The 14,743-nt window shown below is 41.4% G+C and overlaps 1 protein-coding gene across 2 annotated transcripts; it reads right to left on the bottom strand.

Annotated features, from left to right (window-relative positions):
* Positions 1-5,459: 5,459 nt before the first annotated feature.
* On the bottom strand, positions 5,460-7,388 carry LOC112222439 (aerolysin-like protein). Of its 2 annotated transcripts, none has more exons than XM_042304216.1 (4): positions 7,322-7,388; positions 7,009-7,026; positions 6,254-6,756; positions 5,460-5,968 (listed from the first exon to the last, which is right to left on the bottom strand). In XM_042304216.1, exons 1-4 carry the CDS (start codon positions 7,350-7,352, stop codon positions 5,519-5,521), a joined length of 1,002 nt encoding a protein of 333 aa, XP_042160150.1. In that variant the 5' UTR covers positions 7,353-7,388; the 3' UTR covers positions 5,460-5,518. The 2 variants fall into 2 exon arrangements, with proteins under 2 accessions (XP_042160150.1, XP_042160151.1); XM_042304217.1 differs by lacking the exon at positions 7,322-7,388 and adding an exon at positions 7,150-7,224 and having other exon boundaries at positions 5,461-5,968.
* Between the last annotated feature and the right edge of the window lie 7,355 nt (positions 7,389-14,743).

Below are 14,743 nucleotides of genomic sequence, written 5' to 3'. Positions count from 1 at the left end.
TGCTGGAGAATCATTCATAAGTATTTCACAGTAAGGTTACTGTATGCTTTTGTGACCACACCACGTCTCGTTAGCCATAAGGCATACGCCCCCGCCCCTCTTCTTACCAGAAAGATGTTTGTTTCTGTCGGCGCGATGCGTGGAGAAACCAGCTGGCTGCACCGACTCCGATAGCGTCTCTCCAGTGAGCCATGTTTCTGTGAAGCAAAGAACGTTACAGTCTCTGATGTACCTCTGGAAGGCTACCCTTGCTCGGATTTCATCAACCTTGTTGTCAAGAGACTGGACATTGGCGAGAAGAATACTGGGGAGTGGTGCACGATGAGCCCGTCTCCGGAGTCTGACCAGAAGACCGCTACCTTTCCCTCTTTTACGAAGTCGTTTTTTTGGGTCTCCGGCTGGGATCCATTCCGTTGTCCTGGGTGAAAGGCAGAACACAGGATCCGCTTCGCGAAAGTCATATTCTTGGTCGTACTGATGGTGAGTTGACGCTGCTCTTATATTCAGTAGTTATTCTCGACTGTATGTAATGAAAAAGATGACCTGGGGTACTAATGTAAGAAATAACACGTAAAAAAAAAAAAAAAACTGCATAGTTTCCTAGGAACGCGAAGCGAGGCGGCCATCTCTGTCGGCGCCGGAAGTATGTATCAAGATGGCTCAATGTCGTTTGGATGGTGGACAATTCTTGACACACACGGGAAACTGTTGAGCATGAAAAACCCAGCAGTATTGCAATTCCCTGTTCAAAGGCACTTAAAAATGTTGTCTTGCCCATTCACCCTCTGAATGGCACACATACAAAATCCATGTCTTAATTGTCTCAAGGCTTAAAAATACTCATTTAGCCTGTCTCCCCTTCATCTACACTGATTGAAGTGGTTTAACAATTGACATCAATAAGGGATCATAGCTTTCACCTTGATTCACCTGGTAAGTCTGTGTCATGGAAAGAGCAGGTGTTCTTAATGTTTTGTGCACTCAGTGTATGTGTTACTTTTCACACACACAATAGATAAGATACAGTGTATTCGGAAAGTATTCAGCCTTATTCTAAAATTGATTTTTTTTTAAAAATGTACAAACAATACCCCATAATGACAAAGAAACTGTATTTTTAGACATTTTTGCAAACGTTATAAAAAACTGAAATATCACATTTACATAAATATCCAGACCCTTTACTCAGTACTTTGTTGAAGCACCTTTGGCGGCGATTACAGCCTCAAATCTTCTTGCTACATGTAAGGGATTTCTTCCATTGACGGAGAGGCGGACCAAAGCGCAGCGTGGTTAATTTGATTCATGTTTTAATAAATCACTTCACATGAACAAACTAACAAACAAACTAACAAAAACCGTGAAAACCCAAAACAGCCCTATCTGGTGCAAAACACAGAGACAGGAACAATCACCCACAAACACACAGTGACACCCAGGCTACCTAAGTATGATTCTCAATCAGAGACAACTAATGACACCTGCCTCTGATTGAGAACCATACTAGGCCAAAAAACATAGAAATACCCAAATCATAGAAAAACAAACATAGACTGCCCACCCAACTCACGCCCTGACCATACTAAATAATGACAAAACAAAGGAAATAAAGGTCAGAACGTGACAGTACAAGCTTGGCACTCATGCATTTGGGGAGTTTCTCCCATTCTTCTCAAGCTCTGTCAGGTTGGATGTGAAGAGTCGCAACACAACTATTTTCAGGTCTCTTCAGAGATGTTCGATCAGATTCAAGACCAGGCTCTGGCTGGGCCACTCTAGGACATTCAGAGCCTCATCTCAAAGCCACTCCAGCGTTGTCTTGGCTGTGTGCTTAGGTATGTTGTACGTTGGAATGTGAACCTTTGCCCCCGTCTGAGGTCCTGAGCGTCCTCAATCAGGTTTTCATCAAGGATCTCTCTGTACTTTGCTCTGTTCATCTTTCCCCCGATCCTGACTAGTCTCCTAGTCCTTGCCGCTGAAAAATATTCCCACAGCATGATGCTGTCAACACCATGCTTCACCGTTGGGATGGGGCCAGGTTTGTTCCAGACGTGACGCTTGACATTCAGGCCAAAGAGTTCAATCTTGGTTTCATCAGACCAGAGAGTCTTGTCACCTGTCTGACCAAGGCCCTTCTCTCCTGATTGCTCAGTGTGAGCTTCCATTTATGAGGCCACTGTGTTCTTGGGGACCTTCAATGCTGCAGAAATATTTTGGTACCCTTCTCCAGATCTGTGCCTCGACACAATCCTGTCTCGGAGGTCTACGGACAATTCCTTTGACCTCATGGCTTGGTTTTTGCTCTGCCATGTACTGTCAACTGCGGGACCGTGTATACACAGGTGTGTGCCTTTCCATATCATGTCCAATCAATTGAATTACCCACATGGTGACTCCAAGTTGTAGAAACATCTCAAGGATGATCGATTGAAACAGGACGCAACTGAGCTCAATTTCGACACTCATAGCAAAGGGTCTGAATACTTACGTAAATGAGCTATTTCTGTTTTCTATTTTTTATTTGCAAACATTTCAAAAAACCTGTTTTCGCTTTGTCAATATGGGTTATTGTGGGGTATTATGGGGTATTGTTCTCCGCCAGCCTATCCCTTCTCCTCCGATGCCAGGTATCGTAAGCCATAGCCCTCCTGATGAGCAAAACAATTATTGAATACATTTTAGAACAAGGCTGCTGTAAGGTTCTGTATTCATTTTCTTAGTCAACATTGTGTTCTGTTTCTTTGTATTCTTGAACGTAGCCCTGTCTTTCATTTTTTTGTTCATTGATTTCACCTGTGTTCGTTACTGACCTGACCTACTGATCAGCTCCTTATTTAGTTCAGTTCATTCTGTTTGTGCCTTTGTGAGGTATTGTTCGTTTTGACTCTACTAAGCCTTTTCCTAGCTCGTTTGTCAGAACTTGTTAAAGCCTTCAATCCTAGTTTTGATTCATCTGCCTGGTTGCCTACCTGTGTATGACCATTGCCTGCGATCACGATTCCTGCCCTCTGCAAAGGCGAAATAAACACCTGCCACGCTCTACACGTGAATCTACACCTTTTTCTCCCTGAGTATTAATTACAGCTGTAAGATAACACACGTGGGAAAGGCACATCTATAGATTTCATTTGACTGGGAATACAGATCTGTTGCGACACTGTTGCGACATGGAGCCGTGCATTATCATATTTTTATGTATTTTTTATTGAACCTTTATGTTACTAGGCAAGTCAGTTAAGAGCCGTTAAATTCTTATTTAAGATGACGGCCTAACCTGGGCGACGCTGGGCCAATTGTGCGCCAATTGTGATACAGCCTGGATTCAAACCAGGGACTGTAGTGACACCTCTTGCACTGAGATGCAGTGCCCTCGACCGCTGCTCCACTTGGGAGCCCGAATGCTGAAACGCGAGTTGATGCGGGCGGATGAATGGCACGACAATGGGCCTCAGGATCTAGTCACTTTATCTCTGTGCATTCAAATTGCCATCGATAAAGTGTAATTGTACATGTTGTCCCTAGTTTCTGCCTGCCCATGACATAATCACACCGCCACCATGGGGAACTCTGTTCATAACATTGACATCAACAAACCGCGTGCCCACATGACTCCATAGACATAGTCTGCGGATGTGAGGCTGGTTGGACGTAGAACATGGTAGAAAAATATACATTAAAACCTCTTGCCGCACAGATCCCTTTAGCGGAATCATTTTCGTCTACATCCGGTGAATTGCAGAGCTCCAAATTATAATTAAATTACTAAAAATATTGAATTTTCATGAAATCACAAGTGCAATACACCAAAACACAGCTTGACTTGTTAATCCAGCCGGCGTGTCAGATTTAAAAAATACTTTACGGTGAAAGCAAACCATGCGATTATGTGAGGACAGCTCTCAGGCTACCGTAGGTAGCATTACAGCTAGCAGCAAAGTAGATTGCTTTTCTGACTTTCGTGACCAATCAAATTAATCACTTACCTTTGATGATCTTCCTATATTTGCACTCACGAGACTCCCATTTACACAATAAATGTTTGTTTTGTTCGATAAAGATTCTCTTTATGTCCAAAAACCTCCATTTGGTTGGCACATTTTGTTCAGTAATTCACAGGCTCGTGCGGTCACGACGGGCAGACGAAAATTCCAAATAGCATCCGTAAAGTTCGAAACGTGTCAAACGTTTTTTATAATCAATCGTCAGGTTGTTTTTACAATAAATAATCAATAATATTTCAACCGACGGTAGCCATTTCAATAGAAGAGAGAAAGAACGCACGCAGCTCCCGGCACACGCGCGTGCACAAATCTGAGGACATCTGGCTATCCACTGACGCAATGTGATCATTCTCGCTCATTTTTTCAGAATAAAAGCCTGAAACGATGTCTAAAGACTGTTCACACCTTGTGGGAGCCATAGGGAAAGGAATCTGGTTGATATCCCTTTAAATGGGTAGGCTTGCAATGGAAAAGAGTAGTTTCAGAATAACAGCACTTCCTGGATGGATTTTCCCTCAGGTTTTCCTCGGCAACAGCTCTTGTGAACATTCCTGCGTTCAGCATGTGAAATTGCACTCTTCCTCAACTTCATATATTTGTGGTATTGTATTCTGCACATTTTAGAGCGGCCATTTATTGTCCCCAGCACAATGTTCTCCTGTGTAATGATCATGCTTTTTAATCAGCTTCTTGATATGCCACACCTGTCAGGTGGATGGTTTATCTTGGCAAAGGGAAAATGCAAAACATCGACTTGAGAGAAATACTTTAATGTTTTATTTCAGGTCATGAAACCAACACTTTACATGGTGATATATAGGTAGTTCAGTGTATTCCCCCAGGTAATGCAGCATCAAAAGGTAATTTAAGTAATTCCAGGATTTGCATGTTTAGTAACTTTTCGGTTAAAGACCCAATGCTCTAACCACTGAGCTACCTGCTGCCCCATAGGGACTAGAATTACAACAGGAATGCTGTTCGTTGCAGCTGAGATGCTGCTTGTATTCTACACAATAGGTAGTCCAATATTTACATGTCTTTTGAGTTAGGGGGAATGAATTTAAATTGTTAACAGATGTGATGTGTGTAGCGTCAATGTGCACGTGACTGCATGTGTTATTCATAAAGAATTTGTTAAAGAGCTCAATGTAATGATAATTACAATATTCGTGAATGTTATGAAAAGTATGTGAAAGTCAACTATACTGGAGTGAAGGTAAACACACATGACAAATCTTTTACGAAATCAAATTATCGTTAGATAACATTGTGTTTATGGTAAATGGGGGTCTAACCATAAAACATTTTGAAATTAATGTTGTGTTATTAAAATGTCATTGGACACAAAAGGCACCGGATTGATCGAAAGATCCACCTATTGTTATACCCTCTGCTGATAAAGAAAACGGGGTCCAATTAGAAGCACTCAAAGATAATAACAGAAAAAGGCACACAAAGAATCAGTCATGGTGTCAATTTCTATCACTGCAATTTTTATTTATAAAGTCACACTTGACTCATCTCTCCTTTCTGGATAACCTCAATGAAGTGTAAGCCACACCAGTGTAGATGCCTTTGGATGGGAAGACCAGCTGACTGCCATTCATGCAGGTGACTCTCACTTTGGCCCTGTAGTCGAGGTCGATATTTGCTTTCCACATTGTGATCTCAACATCCATGATCTTCCCTGGTGGGATCTTCACGTTGATGGTACCTGATTCTGTTATGGTCTCTGTCTTCTGCAGGCTGCTGGATTGCTCCACTCCGACGGTCAAGCTGAACCCTGATGACACCTCGACCAGATCTGGGATCCCTGCTTTGACCGACACATTCAAGGTGAATTCGATTTTGTTGCTGACGGACCAGGAGGAAGTCTTGGTCAGCGTCTTGATGTATGTAATGGACTTTTCTAGAACCAAGGAGGTGTAGTTCTGGTGACACACAGATGTCACATATTCTTGGGTCACCTAAAATGAACACAAAGATACAAGTTGTTCAAACAAGACAGAAAATTGATTTAAAAAAATTAAAAGCCAACAATAACGTGTGTGTGTGTCTTCCATCTTGGACTGTTGTTGCTATTTTACTGACCAAGTCCAACTAAACAAGGCATGTCTGTCCTAGAAATGAGATCCCTGATGAAGGTCAACCCCCATATTGGATTACATGTTTTAAAGTGGACAGCCTCCTTAATGTTAGTGCATCGGTAGAGTATTCCTGAGCTGTCTACACACACACAGGGAAGAGCTCACCTGGGGTTTATAGAGGGACAGGGTGGGATACTCCATGTCAGTCATCACGGACGACTTGATGGTTTTGATGAAAATGAAGCCCATGCAGTCGATGTCCGAGCCAGACCTGCCCTGCAGCCCCAGGCAGATTCCAGAACCCACATCTATGGTGTACTCAATCTTCAGTGGCCAGCTGGTCATTTTTTCAAAGAACTTCCGGTTCTGACTCGTCACGAATTTGATGGCACCCAGACGTGTGCCGGCGCCGTTACCCCACAGAGACAGCTTGGTGATGCGCTCGCCGAGGTTGAACTCAAACTCATTGAAAGTGGTCGCATCTCCAAAAGTCGCTCCTTTCCCGTCGGTCAGCTCCACCCGCACAGCTTTCACCTGCGAGCCTCCCACCGCCACTCCGATCTTCTTGATGGTGGCACCGTTGTCCATGCCATGGAATTCAAAGTGAGTGCCTCCTCCACCACCGATCAAATGCAGTGTGGTTGCCATGTGTGTGCACGTCACGTAACCTCAGATACAAATTTGTACATATCAATTTAAGAAGCCTCCAACTCAAAGGAACTGAGTCAAACATTCAAAGCCACAGAGTCCCTCTCCTACTCCCAGCACATCTCACTACCTTCCTGATCAACTTGGTGACTTGTGTAATGAAACATGGGGTAAGTGTTAATTCTGATGTTGCTATAATTACAAAGAATCATGAATACTAATGTTGCAGATTCCACTTCAGAATGTGAGTTGGTTATGGCGCTGGAACTCACCTTTCCGCTTTGAAAAACCTGAAATAATAAAAGGTTGAATTTGATTAATGGATTACAATATTCATTAACACAGGCTACATTATTCACAGGTATGCATTAATATATTATGACACTGTCTAATATAGAACAGGGTCTGTCAACCTTTTAAAGCATCTGTCCAATGATTTAGTCAAGTAACACCTAAAACATGAATCAATAATAAATTCAAGTTTACAATTTCAAAAATCAAAAACAGTCCTTTTGACATACGTCTGCAGGACAAGCAACAAAATACTTTACAATATACAACCCAGCAACAAAACACAGGACATACTAAGAAGCTCTCCCTGAGCAACACAGGACATCAAAGAAGCTCTCTCTTCCTAACAAAGGAACACTGGCTTATAAAGCTGCAGAAGGAGTTTGTAATTGCCGACAGCTGTATCCCTTAATGAGAGGGCGGGATCAGAGCTCCAATCTGCACTGGGGCCGACCAATCAGCTGCTTTGGAAATCCAGGAAGCCATTTCCTGAAATATACATATACACAAAACCACAACATAAAAACTGGGGAACGTAACAGTATTCAAGGTTAAGAGACAGCTTGATGTAAAGCACTACACTCAACAGTCTACTCACCTCACATTTAACATCATACTAACATCATACTTTTGAATTCAAAACAGAACAATAGGAGGCCAAAGTCAACCATGTAAAAACAAGGCAACAGTAAACATATCATCCCCCACGAATGATGCACTACCGCCTCCTGGGCAAATTGACTTATTGTGTGTTACTAACAAATTGGAGTTAAATACCATAACTCCCACCTTGGGCAATCAGTGTGATTTTGTAAATGTTGGATCTCTATGGCAAGATGAATCATTCACCCAAGGTTTGTCAAAATCAGCCCAGTGCTCTCAGAGATATCTTGTTTTACTAAAGTACAAACAAACATACCAACAGACGGACAGAGACAGATCCGTAGTCCCCTCCCCAATTTCATCGTGGGGAACAACAAACCCATACCATGCTTGTTCAGCTAGACTTTATAACTGATTAAGAAACGGTTTCAGAATATAGGAGACAAAAAAATATATATGTTTTGTTCATTATTTGGTCAAAATAAAATGTTGCTCTCAAATATTTCCTCATATAGCAAGATTAGTTATTTAGGGACATTGTGTAATTACATACAACGATATGCAGGCCTCAGTGTTAAGGATGGCTATAGAAGATAGTAATTGAAGTAAACTGATAGGTCTGATTCAATATGCAATAAACCTGTTTAAGAGTCAAGACTCAAAGTGAAGTTCAATTGTTTAACACCAAAGACGCAACAGTGGAATACGTGTCTCTGGAGTGGAGAAGCACTCTTTATAAAGCAGCAAAACTCCCCCACGCCCATACAAAGATATGCATCAGTAGTTTTCTATTGAAATTGACACAAATCCTTTGACCCTGATTAAGACATTGTATTGTGCTAATCATGACAAATATGTATCAACAGTTTCAACAACTCTTGGTGCCACTTCCTCTTCTTGATATTTGAGCCAGAGAGCATATTGTGGTTTCCAGTCACTAACCAAAACATGTTCACTAATATGCAACAGCACCTTTCTCTACTCATACTATACACTGTCGTGACGTTGTAATAGTTCATGTGGCGACTGTTGCTCATCGAATGATTATAAGTTTCTAATTACGTGATTAACTGAATCAAGCAATTAATCCATTCCCCAAATTAACTCAAAGTATATCAAAATATTGATTTTACAACAGCCGCTAATTAACCAGTTGCCTCTATCAGTCTCATAATCTGAACGTCGTATAGCCCTTGAAACTGTACGGACCCGCGTCCCACTAATGAATTCGCACCACACCAATCTTAGTTGAATATTTATTTTCTAAAAAGCTAAAATGATGATAAAAGATACACATAGACAAAACACATTATAGGCTATTGATTAGAACTTAGTATAACGGGCCAACCCAGTATGGCGCGTGTTACCCACAATGGGAATTTCAAAGAGAGAGAACAGAAAGAAGTACACAAGAGAAATATACATTTGGGTGAATTTGTCAGCTATGCTATTCTAATCCTAGACTTGCCTCAAACTGCCGCTCTTATGGGTCAGAATATAATGATGTAATTACGTGGGGGTGATCTCCGGGGATTCTCTACGTGGACCGTTCCGTTGTTTGATGACGCACTTCTCCTGAGCACCTCGTTGCTCGTCCTCCCGGTTTCAGTGTCCTTTTTGGCTTATGAGTCTGTTCCCTCCCCTTTTCTCTGGAAGGGGTCTTCTGAGGACAGACAGCTCTGTAGCTCAGAGCTCACAGCATAGGAATGAAACCCTTTAGATACCACGATTCGAAGGGAGATGGAGGCTAGGTGATTCGATTTGAATTCACCCGCTTAGACACAGCTACTCATCCGTAGCTTGGGTAGAAAAGGATTGGTTGACTTTTTCAGACCCTGCTGCAGCTGGGGGTACATAGTCCTGTTGTAAATTCTATACTCACAGGTTTTATACCCTTGGGTCAGAAGTGGGCGCAGTCGCCTTTAGTGCAATTCTCTGGGTGTACCAAGTTAACGAGGCAAGGGCTAGATTTGAACTAACTTAACATTTCATATCCCCAAAACATTCTCTTTGATTTGGATATTTTCCATACAATGTACAATGTATAAACATCAAACATATACTAGGAAAACCCTTCACATTACAATGTTTTCGTAATAACGTCATCTATTAACCTTTAATAACAGAACAAAAATGACATACATTTTCATAGTCCATCTATCGTCATGACCACCATTGTGGCTGACGGAAACCATTGTTCCAAAGTCCCTTTATTTCATGTTTAATGTTCTGAGACTGGTTCTCCATAGTAACAGGACAAAAAAATGTGTCTGTGTCCTGAGATTTACCAGGGCCGTGAGGAGCCATAAAACCCCCGCATCATCAGAACCCTAGATCTCTCCTCCTCTGTTGGGGTTGAGAGATAATCTGTAGGGTTGTTGTCTCCTGTAACCTGACCTGATCAAGACAGTCATGACAACACTCTTAGAAAGGTTCTATCTCAAACCTAAAATGGTTCTTTAGCTGTGCCTATAGGAGAACCCTTTGAAGACCCCTTTTTGGTTCAAGGTAGAACACGTTTGGTTCCAAGTAGAACCCTTTTGAGTTCCATGTAGAACCTTTTACACATAGAGTTCTACAAGGAACCCAAAATAGTTATATCTGTGACCACAAAGGGTTCTACTTGGAATCAAAAATGTTTCTCCTATGGGGAGAGTCGGATAACCGTTTTGGAATCCATTTTTCTAAGGCTGTAGTTTTGTTCGTCATAACATCCTATAAGTTTAAAGTCTATGTGTCACGCCTTGGTCTTAGTATTTTGTGTTTTTCTTATTTATTTGGTCAGGCCAGGGTGTGACATGGGTTTTTTGTGTTGTGTTTATGTATTTGGGGTTTTAGTAGGTATTGGGATTGTGGCTGAGTAGGGGTGTCTAGCATAGTCTATGGCTGCCTGAGGCGGTTCTCAATCAGAGTCAGGTGATTCTCGTTGTCTATGATTGGGAACCATATTTAGGTAGCCTGGGTTTCACTGTGGGTTTTGTGGGTGATTGTTCCTGTCTTAGTGTTTTGTAGTTCGCCAGATAGGCTGTATAGGTTTTCACGTTCCGTTTGTTGTTTTTGTATTGATCGTGTTTTGTCTTCATTAAACATGTATCGAATTAACCACGCTGCATTTTGGTCCGACTCTCCTTCGACGGAAGAAAGCCGTAACACTATGCGGTGGAAAATGTGTTATACTTAAGACATAGCAGTGAATTGTACAAGCTGTATGCATCCTCATTTGAGTCGGCCACTACAGTACTATCATTTGATCTCCTCTGAGAAAAAGAACACAGATTAACAATTCTATGCAATAAGATTAATGTCCTACAAAATTACTTCCGTAGGTGAACTGTCAATGTACGAAAAAACATATTTGCTCTGTAATGTGTAGGAAGTATGTGAAATATAGCCTTTTACCTTTACCCTCTTATAATGATCATCTATTTTCTCTACTGTCAGGCCGAAGATAGTTTTTAGTCAATATTCTTAGTAGCTGTCTGTTTACCACCACAAACCGATGCTAGAACTAACACCGCACTCAATGAGTTGTATAAGGCCATAAGCAAACAGGAAAACACTCATCCAGAGGCGGCGCTCTAAGAACCCTCTGAAGAACCCTTTTGAGTTCCAATTAGTTCTGCAAGGAACCCAAAAGAGTTCAACCTGAAACCACAAAGAGATATATTTGGAACCAAAAATGGTTATCTTATGGGGAGATCCTTTTTCTGAGACTGTAGTTTTTTTCATCAAAACATACTATATATGTTCTGTTTATCATGGTTTGTGCATGTGACTGGGTAAATACACAAAGGGACACAGTCATAACCTCACCCTCAGACCAATTGTCAGAATGCCCAGAATATGCTCTGGAAGTTAATGTATGAGAACTTGCTCAAATTATTTTAAACAAAGAAAGATGGCTTCATTTACTTTGAGTTTCTGAGTCCTTAGTGGTGAATTTCCACCTCAATTCTGGCATCACAAACTTATGGTTGATTTCTCCATGGTGGTCCAACAGTTAAGGTCTGGCTGGGAACACCCTGATTAAGTAATTATATTGTGCTAGTCATGAAAAATGTGTGTGATGGAAATTGAACATCAGGGACATCTGGAGTTATGACATTGTCAGTTAACCAGAGATGTTAAAACAAACATGTACAGGTGTGCGTAATGATGGGGAACACGTTTGCGTAATGATGTGGAGCAGGTGTGCATAATGCTCGGGAAAAGGAATGCAAAATGATGCGAAGCAGGTGTGCGTAATGATGGGGAGCAGGTGTGCGTAGTGATAGAGAACAAGTGTGCGTAATGATGAGGAACAGGTGTGCGTAATGATGGGGAGCAGGTGTGCGTAATGATGAAGTCCAGTTGTCCGTAATGATGTTTGCAAGGAATGGTGGTTAGTAGACCAGTTACATGGAGCGCTGGAGAGTAATCGTGATAGAGGGACGTTTTACAGGGAAGAGAATCAGCCTAATTGGGCTGGGAGTGAGTAAAATGTTCCATTCTAATAGTACTCATACATACTCATACATACTCAGAAATACTCATACTGTCATAAATTACTGTAGACTGCTCCATGATAGCCTACACGCTGTTCACCACCCCACTCCACTTGTTGGATTAATGTAGGGGAGTGGTGGCCGAGAGTAAGACAAGGTCAAAGTCACACTCCATTTAATCAGATAACACAGAATCTAGAATGATTTAAGAGAGAATATAGTAGATGGCACGGACAAAAACAGCATGATTGATGGATGATTGATGCGTTTGATGGACGATAGATATGTTTGATGAATGTTTGTGTGTTTGATTAATGCATTTGATGGATGATTGATGCATTGTATGTATTGTTTTCTGTGCTCTTCCTTTTAGCTGTCCTCTTATTGACCTCCTTAATGACCTCCTGCCTTCAGAAAGTATTAATAATAGGCAGTAATATCACTTAGGTAATAGGCAGTCATATCACTTAGGTAATACGCAGTCATATCACTTAGGTAATAGGCATTCATATCACTTAGGTAATAGGCATTCATATCACTTAGGTAATAGGCAGTCATATCACTTAGGTAATAGGCAGTCATATCACTTAGGTAATAGGCAGTCATATCACTTAGGTAATAGGCATTCATATCACTTTGGTAATAGACATTCATATCACTTTGGTAATAGGCATTCATATCACTTAGGTAATAGGCAGTCATATCACGTAGGTAATAGGCAGTCATGAAAGACTACCTCTTTGGAAAACAATGTTCTAGATTAGTCAAACATTCAAAGCCATTTTATTTTGTGATAGCATCTTATGGCATACTTTGTTTACGTCAAGGTCAAGCTCAATGTCTCCCATTTTCCCAATTATCTCCTGTGTATTTATACCTGCGTTTTCTGATTTTCTGTTGCCAGTTCGTTTTGAATTGTCAGGTCGTCCCAGCGTGTTTGTTGTTTTTCCCTGCTCTCTAGTTTTTTGTTTCTAGCTTTTCCAGTTCTGGCATTTCTGTCTGCCCTGACCCTGAGCCTACCTGCCATCCAGTACCTGTTGGACTCTGAACTGATTGTGAACCTCTGCCTGTCCTGAGCCTGCCTGCCTGCCATCCAGTACCTGTCGGACTCTGATCCGGTTATGAACCTCTGCCTTCCCTGACCCTGAGCCTGCCGTCCTGTACCTTTGTCCCACCTCTGGTTTACTGACCCCTGCCTGCCTTGACCTGTCTATTGCCTGCCCCTGTTGGATTATTAAACCATTGTTAATTTAACGTTTCCTGCATCTGGGTCTTACCTTCAAACCTGATACAGAGGTAGTAATCACACTTCTGGGGTGAGGGGCAATCTTCTCACCAAACCACATGACCTTTGTTTTGGAGGTGTTCAGAACAAGGTTAAGGGCAGAGAAAAGATGTTGGATACTAAGAAAGCTTTGTTGTGGAGCGTTTAACACAATTCTTAATCAGGACTTTAACACCTTAACTTCTCTAGGGTTGTGGGCAACATTGGGAATTTTGGATGAAAAACATGCCCAATTAAACTGCCTGCTACTCAGCCATAAAAGCTAGAGTATGCATATAATTAGTAGATGTGGATAGAAAACAGGCAAAAACCTGAGGCAAAAACATGAGGCAAAAACCTGAGGCAAAAAGTGGCAAAAACCAGGAGGCAAAAACCTTTTCATCCAACCAGGAAGTGGGAAATCTGAGGTTTGTAGTTTTCCAAACTCTTTGCCTATTGAATGTACAGTGTCTATGGGGTCATATTGCACTTCCTAAGGCTTCCACTAGATGTCAACAGTCGTTAGAACCTTGTTTGAGGCTTCTACTGTGAAGTGGGGGTGAATGAGAGTGGTATGAGCTGACATGAGCATGAGCTGAGTTAGCTTGCGGTCCATTGCAATTCTAAAGCAAAGGAATTCTCCGGTTGTAACATTATTGAAGATTTATGTTAAAAACATCCTAAAGATTGATTATATACATCATTTGACATGTTTCTACGGACTGTAACGGAACTTGTTGACTTTTCGTCTGCACCTAGTGATCGCGCCTCATGAATTTTGATTACTGGGCTAAACGCATGAACAAAAAGGAGGTATTTGGATATAAATGATGGACTTTATCGAACAAATCAAACATTTATTTTTGAACTGGGATTCCTGGGAGTGCATTCTGATGAATATAATCAAAGGTAAGTGCATATTTATAATGCTATTTCTGACTTCTGTTGACTACACAAAATGAGAAAAAAAAAACCGACATGGCGGATATCTGTTTGGGTTGTTTTGGTCTTTGAGCGCTGTGCCCAGATTATTGCATGGTGTGCTTTTTCTGTAAAGTTTTTTTGAAATCTGACACAGCGGTTGCATTAAGGAGAAGTGGATCTAAAATTCCATGCATAACAGTTGTATCTTTTAACAATGTTTATTATGAGTGTTGCATCAAAAAGCAGAACACTCAAAACATGAGCTCAATGGCAGCTCTTCCTTTAATGAACTCCAGGCCTCGAGAGGGCAGATAACCCAAAAACATGGGTGGAACTAAAAATTTCTGATTTCTGGAGGGACTACTTTTACAAGCACACTTGGAAGATAAGATTGGGTATTAAATGTTTGGGCTTAGCTTTGCTTGGGTCCTCAACATACAA

Source organism: Oncorhynchus tshawytscha, linkage group LG22 (assembly GCF_018296145.1).
Source record: "Oncorhynchus tshawytscha isolate Ot180627B linkage group LG22, Otsh_v2.0, whole genome shotgun sequence".
Classification (NCBI taxonomy): Eukaryota; Metazoa; Chordata; class Actinopteri; order Salmoniformes; family Salmonidae; genus Oncorhynchus; species Oncorhynchus tshawytscha.
Note: the sequence above shows the minus strand (reverse complement) of the source record. Positions and strands in the feature narration are given on the sequence as shown.